The sequence below is a fragment of the Ixodes scapularis genome, unplaced genomic scaffold (assembly GCF_016920785.2).
Source record: "Ixodes scapularis isolate PalLabHiFi unplaced genomic scaffold, ASM1692078v2 PGA_scaffold0__279_contigs__length_252992795, whole genome shotgun sequence".
Lineage (NCBI taxonomy): Eukaryota > Metazoa > Arthropoda > Arachnida > Ixodida > Ixodidae > Ixodes > Ixodes scapularis.
The window spans coordinates 249,376,371-249,388,569 of record NW_024609835.1 but is presented as its reverse complement, the minus strand read 5'-3'; the positions used below and the strand labels follow the sequence as shown (position 1 = coordinate 249,388,569).

The following is a 12,199-nucleotide window of genomic DNA, read 5'->3' as shown; positions in this document are numbered from 1 at the left end:
TTTTTTTTGTTTTGTTTTTTGTAGAGTCAATAGATTAAAAGGAACTAGCTAAAATGATGACTAATTAAGGGCAGATTTTGTTTGCTTTCAGGTATACGATTGATTTACTTATGGTAAAAAAACTGGCTTTATGAAACTTTTTAGAGTAGATGCTTGGGCGAGTTGGATATTCACATTGTAGAAGCGCAAAAGCGCTTCTCCTACAATATGGCTTTATAAAGATTTTATTAGCTTTAGGATGTATGATGGACTTTTGCAAGTGACTGCACATTGTAAAAAAAAATATTTTTAATGAGGAATTACGGTATTATAATGACCTGTAAGAAATGCCCTATGTAATTGGATTTTATCATTTTGCCATACCTCTTGTTCTAAAGGAGATATGCTAAATATAAATCCAAATATAAAATCACCATTAACAAGCATACCTGCACGCAAATTTTTAAAAAATGTGCCGATAAATAAAAGGAAATATTTCAATAAATAGAGTCCCCTGAACATCCACAAAAGCAACCTGCTTCCATTGGAAGTTTGGAGAAGGAATCCAAAGGGTGGTATTTTCCAGCTCTATTTGCAGCTCGAGGGGGGCGTGCGGAAGGTCGTCCACTCACCCTGGCGGCTGAGGAGCTTCCTGTGGAGGTCTTCTTCCTCCAGCAGGGTGCACGCCTGCTCCTCCTCAATGTCCCTCAGGAACTGCAAGGCCAGACGGCTCAGTTCCCACTCGGGTTCAGACCCCTGCTCCTACTATGGGCTAGAAAGGCTAACTCCCAAAAACTGGACCCACGGTAGAGTACCGTAGTGATCGACATTTAGAAGCGATGCCCGCACATTCCCGCGGAGCACGAGTGCGCGTTCTACGCGGGGAATGTCCTTCCGTCAACAGCATGCCCGCTCCGTGTGAAAACGGATGTTGCTGCTGCCAGTTTTCAGAGAAAGAGGACACCGGAACTTGCTTCATTCAATTCAACTGTATATTGCAAACATCAAAAAGTGGCTTTTTTAAAATTTATTTAACATACCTCAAACTGCCTGGTATATGAGGGGGAGATACAAAATTTTATGATACAAAATACAACATGCAATAACACGCTTATTACACAAGAAAAGAATTGTACCAATCTAAAAAAAAAACAGCAATATTGATAAATACATACAAAGAAATTAACACGCACAGATGCCTCATTCCTGAGTACCTTAAGTAATAATTCGCACACTCTTTTCAATTTTGTTCTATCTGCAATTTCCACAATATTATGGGGCAGAGAGTTTCACTCGGAAGTGGCAAGCTGCAACAGGGAGTTGAGAAATCGGTTAGTAGGACATTATTTGTAAGCGAATTTTATGAGGATGGTCGAGTCCAGAAGAGATGCGATAAGGGGGAAGTAGTGACCGCTCCTTGATGGGAACATTAAGATGATGAAACCATCTGGCATCCAATGAAGGCAAATTCACTCCATATTTTATGGCCGATACGCTCGTAGATGCAGTCTTTAAATATAAAATGTGCTTTCTTGTTTTGGATTCTTTCTATTGTATTATAATCGGATAATCTTGACAAGGAGTCCATATGCATACTCAAGCTGAGAACTGACAAATGATTTGAAAGCCAGAAGACGAGTTTCGGTAAAACCTAAACTATTTTCATGTAATTTTCGTCGCGCTACTTTAACTGTTCAAGTATGCTTTCGAATATTCAAAAATGACAAAAAATAGCCTTAAAATTCCTCAAATTGTTCGCATCAAAGTCGGACATGTTGTATTGGCGCTCTTATGTCGAGCTGCATCAGTTCGCACTGGTGTGCACGAGTGTCAAAAAACAAATGTTATGAAGAAGAAATTCTCTCTAAAGACAGACAGTATAATATATGACATTCAGACTGAAAACATCTACCAAGATATGAAAGAAATGAAGGAGTATTTTGATACCTCTAATTATCCAAGAGATCATCAAATATTTTCCCAGGATAATAAAAAAAAGTAAGTGGTAAGCTTAAAGATGAGTTGAATGGAAATATCCTAATGTAATTTGTGGCACTTAGACCAAAATGTTATTCATATAAAGTTTATGGTACAGGAGTATCAAAGAAGGCCAAAGGAATTAAAAAATATTACAAAGAAAGTATTAGAAGATAAAACAAATGTAGTCATAAACCCAAATGTGATAAGATTTGTTATATACTAGTCGATGTCGCGATATCTATAATATTTACGGAGTGGGTCCTCGCGACGGATGGAGCCGCGTGAAAAATAAAGAAGAAGACTGCTGTGTTCTGAAATTGCTAGACGTCTCGATATCGTCTCGTCGGCTCCGGAGTCTTGGTTTATAACAGTGGCGATGAGGATGGGACAAAGAAAGAGGTCCGAAAAATTTCGCCCACGACAACAACACACAAGGGTCTGTGAGCACTGTGGAAGCCGAGAGCACGAAGGTAACCGCTGCCAGTACAAAGGAACGACATGTTTCCACTGCGGAAAATGTGGTCACTGGGCCCGGAACTGTAAACATCCTGGGCAACAGAGGTCATATTCCAGGCCGCATGTACAAGCCAAAGCACTAGAAGCAGCAGGGAGGTCATCGGAAGAAACGGAAACCGAAGGTGTGCAAAAATGGAGCTTGAAGACCAAAACTGTGGATCTGGTTCCAGCAGTGCGACGCAAGTTCTCTTGGGGCGGAGTCGATCTGCTGATGGAAGTAGACACTGGATCACCCGTCTGTGTCATCTCGCGGGAGGTCTACACTCAGCACCGTGAACGCTGGCCTAAGCTTCAAGCACCGCACGTGAAACTGTCCTGCTACCTAGGAAGAATACCCGTGCTGGGTGAGCTGCACATGCAAGTCTCGTACCGAGGCACCCTAGTAGAGTGCAGTTTGACTGTGTTGAACTGGTGCGGTCCGTGTTTGTGTGGACGTGATTTAACTTTCAAGCTGAACAAGGCCGGCACCTCTGTGTTAAGCCTTACAGGCAATGTCGTGCCGCTGAGTAGCAAACCAGTCTATGTGGAAGATCTGGAGGCAGTTCTCTGCGAGCTTCAAGATCTGTTTACTCCGGGCATCGGGCTGATCACGGGACCACCTGCTCGACTGCACCTAAAGGAGGGCCAAAATCAAAAGTCAAGTCAAATTTGGGGGTTTTACGTGCCAAACCTACGACGGGCATCTGGCACGCCCCAGCGGAGGACTGAGGATTAATTTCGACCACCTGGGGATCTTTTGACGTGCAACCGAAAGCTCGGTTACACGGCGCCTTCTCCGCAATAAGCCTCCGTCATATTGCGGGCACCTCGGTCGGGATTCGAACCCGCCACACCTAAAGGAGGGTACCACACCAAAGTTTTGCAAGGCAAGACCGCTTCCTTATGGTCTGAAAGATAAGGTTTCAGCAGAACTTGACCGATTGTTGGAAGTCAGAATTATTTCGCCGGTCACACACTCAGAATGGGCTACACCAATCGTCCCGGTGCTGAAGAAGGACGGCTCGGTGCGCATCTGTGGGAACTTCAAGGCAACCCTAAACCCTGCGTGTGAAGTCGAGCAGTACCCCCTGCCACGCATCGAGGACCTGTTCGCATGTCTGAACGGCAGCGATTGTTTTAGCACCTTGGATCTACGGGATGCGTACAACCAAGTAGCCCTTGACGACGCATCAAAGATGATGGCTGTGATCAACACAGACCGTGGGCTCTTCTGCTACAACTGCTTGCCTTTCGGAATATCATCGGCACCGGCAATATTTCAGCGGACGATGGAGACCATGCTCCGAGGACTAAAAGGCGTGCAGGCATGCCTGGCTGACATGATATTGTCCGAACGAGCTGATGGCAATGCCTTACAGTTGAGAGCACTTCTACAACGGTTCAGGGATCACGGCGTGAAACTCCGGAAAGAGAAATGCAGGTTCAAAGAACAGGAGGTTACGTACCTCGGACACCGTATTGACGGACAGGGCCTCCATCCACTAGAGACGAAAGTGGAAGCCATCGTGCAAGCACCGCGGCCCAAAAATGTAAGCCAGCTGCGGTCTTTTTTGGGAATGCTAGCGTTTTACGCCAGATTTGTTCCCAGTATGTCAACCTTGTTAACAAGCCTCTACAAATTGCTGGAAAAGGGAGCTCGCTGGACGTGGGGTGAAGCACAGGATGCGGTGTTCCAGAAAGCAAAAGAAGCTCTCAGTTCGGCAAAGGTGCTAACGCACTTTGATCCAGCGAAAGAACTGCAACTAGAGTGCTACGCCTCACCGTACGGCATCGGAGCAGTTCTTTTTCACCGAGAAAGTGGAGAAGACAAACCCATCGGGTTTCGATCAAGAACTCTCTCAGCCGCCGGAAGGAATTATTCTCAGCTAGAGTGAGAAGCTCTCGCTCTGCTTTTCAGCGTAACGAAGTTTAGAGACTATCTACTTGGACATGAGTTCACCCTGGTCACGGATCATCAGCCACTCCTGGGGTTGCTGAGATCCGACCGCCCGACTCCCGCTATGGCTGCGGCGCGAATTCAACGATGGGCGCTGCTTTTGGGAAGCTACCCCTACAAGCTACAATACAAGCCTGGCCAAGAAAGGCTAAATGCGGATGCCCTGAGCAGGCTACCGCTACCGGCAGAAGCAACAGCGGAAACAGGTGCTGAAGGTGAGCTTCCCGAATATGTGCTTGCTATGGAGCGGTTAGAGGAGGGTGTCGTGACAACCAGGGAGTTGAAACAAATGACAGCTACAGACTCAGTGTTAGCGCAGGTCAAGAACTACATCATGAATGGATGGCCCAAATGTGAGAAGAGCCTAGATTCGAACCTTCAACCGTTTTACGGAAGGAAACTAGAACTGTCGGTGGCACACGACCTGGAATACTGGGGCCACCGTGTCATTGTGCCTAGGGAGGCTCGGGGGCACCTCCTACAACTCCTTCACGAGAGTCATCAGGGAGCGTCGGCTATGAAAGCTATAGCAAGATCTCAATTTTGGTGGCCTGGACTGGACAAGGAAATAGAGCACACGTCAGCGACGTGGGACGCCTGTGTCAAAATGTTGCCCATGCCAGCGTCAAAGGCGCCAGTTAACTGGCCCAAAACACACGAAAACTGGTCCAGAGTACATGTTGATTTTCTAGGCCCTTTTAGAGAAAAAATGATCTTGGTAGTGGTTGACGCACACAGTAAGTGGATCGAGGCCGTTCCTATGAAACAGGCCACAAGCGCAAATACTGTGTCGTGTTTGCGAGATGTGTTTAGCCACTTCGGGATACCCCGCACATTGGTCTCCGATAATGGTACACCTTTCACCAGTGCCGAGTTCTTGAAGTTCACGTCGAAAAACAACATAACGCACATCAGGACCGCACCATTTCACCCTCAGTCAAATGGTCTGGTGGAATGCGCGGTAAGAACTATAAAAGACGGGCTGAAGAAAATACAAAACGACCACATTACAACCAGCTTGGCAAGGCTTCTGTTTAATTATAGACGGACACCATCAAGCTCGGGAAAGTCACCATCTGAACTGCTGCTAGGATATCGAATTCGCTCGCGAGTCGCGACTTGACGCATGTTTCCCATCACACTCCACAGCATCTGCCCAAGACACAGACTGGGTGACACAACCTGCGGACCCGGTGTACGCCAGAAACTATGGGACAGGAAACAAGTGGATTCCTGGAAAAGTCACGGCGACAACGGGAGCACGCGTGGCAACCGTCGAAACTCCGTCCAAAGTGATAACACGCCGTGCGGACCAACTACGTAAACGGCCGCCAGACAACAACGAGGTCATCCCGGCTCCTCCACGATCGTCACCAGGCCCATCAGCCAAGTCGAAGGTGCATGGTGACTGCAGCAAACAACAACCACCGGAGACCTCGAGTGAAGTCTGTGAAAGTGCACCCCAACGACGCTCCACTCGCGTGCGGAAGCCGGTACAGCACTTTCAATGTTAAGGGGAGAGGAATGTTATATACTACTGGATGTCGTGAGATCTATAATATTTACGGAGTGGGTCCTCGCGACGGATGGAGCCGCGTGAAAAATAAAGAAGAAGACTGCTGTGTTCTGAAACCGCTAGACGTCTCGATATTGTCTCGTCGGCTCCGGAGTCTTGGTTTATAACAAGATTAAAAAATCCAAAATATACACCGAGACAGTAACAAAGTAAGCCCTAACATTTCAGGCTGATAAAATAGTTCTCCTAGAAGATGGAATCATTATTTGCTAAAAGGATAAAACCTTTCTATTATAAGATAGGAATTATTCAATGCGATGTTGTCAGCCTTTATCTTAAAATAAATTTTATAACTATTAAAAAAGAGGCTCGTAAACAATAATTCAATTAAACTGCTGGATTGGCTTAATATATCTTCCTGTAACCAACAACCTAATTCCGAACTTATCATACGAATTTGATCTTTGTATTTTTTCGAAAATACAAGTTTAATATGATATAAACCATGTTATTTAAATCTTATATCCAAGAAGTGGTTCAAATGGCATGTTTTCAGAGGCTAGCTGAAATTCATCTACATATATGCTATACACCTTTTTTCATAGCTTTCTTTTAATTTTTCGTGGCTTTCTTTTAATTTCCTAAAATTATTTTCCGGGCTTTCTTTTAAATTTTGTATCATTTCCTTTTAAATTCCTATATTTTTCATTGTTTACCTTTTTTTTTATTCTCCAAGGTTATAAGATTAACAGCATCAAGGTTTCCACCAGGATTCTTAACATTTACCAACTTTTTACCAACTTTTTTCTTTCATATCAACACTAATGCATTCCTTATCTGCAGAGAGGAAAGCTCTGCAGATAAGGAAGGCATTAGTGCTAAATCGGTTGCATTAACAAACAAGGAAAGAGACTTCTTAACAGAGACAGTGAAGACCCCGCATGAGCCACGGTTGCCGCAAGACATCAGGCAAGATGCGACAGCCGACGACGGATCTGGTGTTTCAAACAAAGGATTTGGTGTCTGAAGCATGCGTCTGCCAGAAAACACCCTTCTATTTACTTTTCATCTTCTTGTTCATCTTTTTTGGGGTGATGGATTTTTACTGTTTTTCCTTCTCATCTCAGTAAATATAGTTGTGAGTAGCGCTCATCCTCTATCTTTTCTCCTCTCTCTACTTGTGTGTTAATACCGTTCAGATGTTTAATTACTAACTTGCCCAAAAATCTACCCTTTATTGTCATAACCCTTTTATCTTTTGAATCCAAACAAAGTGATCTAGTTACAATTACTTTTTAACACCGGTGAAATACTATGTAAATCATAAGCGATATATATGATCGAGTAATTCTTCTTTCTTGACATTGTAAACAAATATGAAACTTTTTCCCAGAATTAATTTTATCTCGAGTATTTTTGAAATCATCAATAACTATAAGATTTTTTTCATATTCATCCAAATCATTAACGCCATTAATATAATTTTTATCATCACCAAAGAATGCTACTTCTTCACCTGTATTATCGCTCAGCTTCTTATAAACATTCTGAAGAAATTCATATTTCTGTTCATATAACGTTTTTGCGTACACATTCAGCCTGTTGATAAACACAGTCAAACGGTAGATTAAAAACATGATTTGTTTTGCCAGCACCACTTCGACCACATACTATATTTCGAAATGGCCATACTAGTACATTGACATTGGTATATTTTGGTTCCCATATAAATGTTTGAATAGTCTTTCATTTAGTGTACTGAAATAATTTAACTATACTTGGAATAAATGCACTCTATTTGAAATAATTTAACGACGGTGGGTAGTTATTTCTTTTATAAATTATTTTCAGTCCAACGATGCTAAAGAAAAGGGAGAGGTTCGAGCACTTTGAATGCGTTTTTCTCTGCTCCACTTTTTGGCATCAATTTCAGGGATGGGCGAATATTTGGTTATTACAAATAGCTAAACAAATTCTGTTCTATTCGGCCTTCGCTACGAATTGAATTTGAGTATTCAACAATACAGTTGAGTCCGGTTATATCACACTCGGGTATTTCGAATTATTGTTCATACAAATCATGTGTAATAGTACAGGAGCGTAGTCTTTTTGTATCCAACTCCCATGGCAGGGACACTCTACCTAGCGAACGAAGCCAGGCCGCCCGTTGTTTTTCCAGCGACCTGAATGCGCCGGTGGTGAGCACATTGCTTGCTTTGCCTGCGTGGCTCGTAGGCCGCCAAGCCAGTATACACGCATACCCAGCAAAAGAGCAGTTGTGAAAAAAAAAAAGACAATGAACCATAAAAAGAAAAGTGGCGGATGGCAAAAGCAATGGGAAGGGCAGGCACGCGCATGTGGGAAGAACAGGGATTGAAACGGCAGCCTGGTCCCTTTCCCAAACACTGCTGACGCTGCACGACTCCCTAAGCCTAAAACAAAACAAGCCAAAAAAAAAGAGCTTTGGCAAATCGAGTGTGTCGCTAACAACGGTTGTGCGATCACACTTTTGACGCGCTTTATCTTTGTTTATCTTTTTTTCTCGCCATTATTCCTTTGCCCGTTTTTTTTTTCTTCCCTTTTTTTTTTGAATATAGTGACCTTTCTTTTTTGTTGCTTGCTCAACTCTTTTATATGGATCAATAGTTTTTTTTTCTATGCGTCTTGCTTTTCTGTTTTTCTTCCTTTTTTTATGTTTTGTCGCTTTTGGTGCGTGGAGGTCTCGACCAGGCACACGTGTAAGCACGGTGGCGTTTGTGGACTTCGCCAACTACGCTCTGCTGTATTTAGCGGCTCTATTTGGTAGGCTCCCGTTTGTCGCGACCTTCGGTATTAGCAGAGATGCCAGGAAATTTCCACTCGAGTTTAATTTAACATATTTTTGTCTAGTAAACTATTCATTAATCGAACTTTTTTACGATCCCCTTTGATTTCGATATATCAGAGTTTGACCGTATCTCTTCCTTGTGGGTAGGCGTCCTTACGAGATTTTACGGTAGAACCATCGGAAGATTTGCGATTGATAACGCAGGGTTTCGCCTATCCACTTGGAGAGTGCTGGCGTTGCTAGGCTTCTTTAACTGCGCCTAGAGTGGAATCCAACACAGAATGCCTTCGTGAGCAGCGTATCGAGAAGCAGCTCGAAGGGCGTGCCTCTGGACCTAGCGAAATCGACAAGGCGATGGCGTGCCCAGAAATCGGGAAATCTTCACCGATACCCGTCCCTTTAAGCTTATGAACCAAGAATGCATTTAAAAGAAGGAAACTTGACAACATTATTATAAATTGAATGCTCCTCAGCTCAAGCTTAGAAGGGTCAACTTTGGAACACAAGCCACAATGTTTATAAACAATCGATAAAGGGACCCATCCACAGGTGGACCGAGTCTGAGGTATTGCACATAAGGGCGGAGTAATTCTTTTCACGCGAGACAGTGAGGGCAGGTCCAGTGAAACATGCAAGCAGCATTCAAAGCTATAAGCCCTCAACCCTTGCTCCATACACTCCTTGGAAAAAACTGAGCTTTCGCTCCCAAAAAATACCTGGCCAACAATGAAAAAAAAAAGCACAAAACAGCCACCTACCCTCGGTTTGATCACCAGTTCTCCAATGACTGTGAAGAGCCTTGCAAAGCCAACAGGTGTACAGACTGCAAGTAGAATAACAAAGGTTTGCACGTGATTCTAATGTTTTTGACAGCTGGTTCATATAGCCGAAAAAGGCAACCAAGCAGCATGCCGTATTTACTCGCATAATGAACACACTTTTTTCCCGAAAAATTTGCACATATTTGCGAGGGGGCGTTCATTGCACGGGGTAAACTTTTTGCATTTACATACCTGCCAACCTGTGGAATTTTGAATTCGTAAAACTCCTGCGGCCGCGGACGGGCGAGCGAGGAGGGGAGGGGGAGGGGGGGGGGGGGGGGGGGGTACGCGAAGCGATTGCACGTGCTAAAGCATCCAAACTTCTCCTCCCTTTTTCGTCGATACGAAAAACCGGAATTCTGACGTGTAGGACTTCGGGAACACCTGAAAGTACTTCTTTTGAGGTTTGGAGTTTGCCATTGCGCTGCGAAGCCACCGCGACCAGGGGAATGCTACGATTACACGTGCAACAAACACACACAGACGCCACATTGCTCGCCTCGAAATTGGCCGAAACAGAGAGGCCCAAACACGTCTGAACATGCCGAACCAACGTGCGCCGCCAAACACACGAACAAATGCTTTGGGCTTCAGATTGGTTTTGGATCTGTGGCCACCGGATAGACGGATGGTAAAAACCACCACGACGCTGCCGTGGACAATACTTACCCCCTCTTGTGGCGGTGCAAAATACCGCCACGGTTTTACAAAAAAAAATAATAAAAAAAAAATTTTTCATATTTTTTTTTGTAAAATTTGAAACAAGATTCGTAAAATCGTAAAATTACAGTTAATTCATACATTTTACGAAAAATTCGGAAGAGTTGGCAGGTGTGCATTTGCACACTTTGTGCAAATGTCATATTAGGTGCCAATATGACACGGCAAGGCACTGTGGCACATCTCCAGTATGGATTCGCACCCACGGCTGGTCGGAGCGCGCCACAGTAACCATGCTTTATAAATTGCAAACCTTTTTAGGGTGCTTTTGGGGTGCCTTTTGCCGAAGGAAAAGTGCCTTACGAAGCTCACTCAGCACGAAAAGCAATGCGACCATTCTTAGGCGATATATATTGCTAGTATCCAATGGCACGCTCAGGTATATCCGCGACTACGCGTATAAGAACTCGTACAAAGTCGAAGCGCCGACTGCCGAAGCCCACTTGCACGGATCAAGTTTTGTTCACGGAGAGGCTACCAGACACTCCCAGCCTACAGTGCAGCGTGCACCTCGCTGTGCCATTCTGTTATGGATTAAATAAACACATTTACCCGGAGTATGTCAAATTAGGCCTAACAAAGCGGACCACAGATGAGGGCTTGTTTTTTGACATGAATGCAACCGCTAGGCGAAGAATGTCCGGGACTCGGCAATTCCTCGACCTAAGCTTCGTCAAGTGTACACGACACTTGGTTTCACGGTTGATCACTTCTGCGATTACCGCAACTACGCACTTGCGGCTATTACGAGAGCGAATTGGCTTGGCTCGACTTGGACTGACCACTTGGTGGCAAAAGAAAACTGGCTTGGTGGCTTGCTAAAATTGGATGCTATTTGAGCATTGATTACGGAGGAAAAAAAAAGTCCAAATATTGTGCCCGTTGTGGGGGTGCGCTCATTATGCGAGTGCGCTTATTATGCGAATAAATATGGTAACTACCCTCACCACCAGCCTCCACAAAGTTTGAGCTTCTTTCGTTGGTAGCACACCATCTGCCTTTACATTGTCCTTCAAAGGGTTAGAACACGAAGAAAGGTAGATTACTCTGAAAATAAGATGCTTGGATCACCTAGTATATACATTAAGTTTTTTAAAGCTCTAGTACATAAATGCAATAACTCATTCGTTTACTAATGTCGACCACTTGCCTCTGGCAACCAGGCAACACCGAATGATGGCAGAATTCCGATGACCACATTAGTCGTGCCACGGTGTCCATAAACTGCACGATTACGATCGTGTAGGTCTCGGCTTCCCTCAACCCGGCGTGTCTCTACGGCTTCCGATTGCACGTGTTGGCTTACATGCCCCCCCCCCCCCCCCCCCCGCACTTTCAAATGTAGCCCAGTCTTTTGTGTGCTGGGCAGTCGGAAAGTATGGGATCCCCGAGGACGCGATGGGAGGTGTGACAATGTAATGTCACCAGCGATGGCTAAGCCCCATCTAACGCGACAATTTTGTGCACGGACTATTCTGTGGCTGAGTCTTACGTTTCGTCGCCGCCGGTTGGCATTAAGTCCGAGTGAACAGCTTCCAACGTCCCTCAATGTTGTCACGAATGACAGACGATAAGGCAGAAGAAAACGGAATGAACTAAAGATTTATTGGGGATGAGCTTGTGCCATAAACAAAAAAAAAAACATGCGTCGAGAAAGCAGCGTCAAGCGTCGACGGTGGTGGTGGCAGGCGACGGTACGTTGGCGTAACAGCTGGCTATTGCAAGAGAGAATCGGCGAATGAATCGGCAATTTGGCGCTTGGCTCTTTGTTTACTCTCCTCGTCATCTCGAATATTTGACCTAGAATGTTCGGGAAAAAGCTAGGGGCGAGACTGACAAGACAAGGTCACTCTGGCCTCCTTATTGTTTACACTTGGGGTAAGAGTGTACGCGAATCTTCCAGA

The 12,199-nt window shown here is 44.6% G+C and overlaps 1 protein-coding gene across 2 annotated transcripts in view; it reads right to left on the bottom strand.

Moving 5' to 3' along the window:
• LOC8039909 (protein LMBR1L) overlaps positions 1–12,199 on the bottom strand; it is a 116,085-nt gene that overhangs the window by 69,685 nt on the left and 34,201 nt on the right. For both annotated transcript variants that reach the window (XM_029980379.4, XM_029980380.4), the window contains exons 8-9: positions 9,513–9,577; positions 612–693 (exon numbers count right to left, since the gene is read on the bottom strand). In XM_029980379.4, coding sequence (XP_029836239.2) covers positions 612–693; positions 9,513–9,577 — 147 coding nt within the window. The remainder of the gene's footprint in view (positions 1–611; positions 694–9,512; positions 9,578–12,199) is intronic.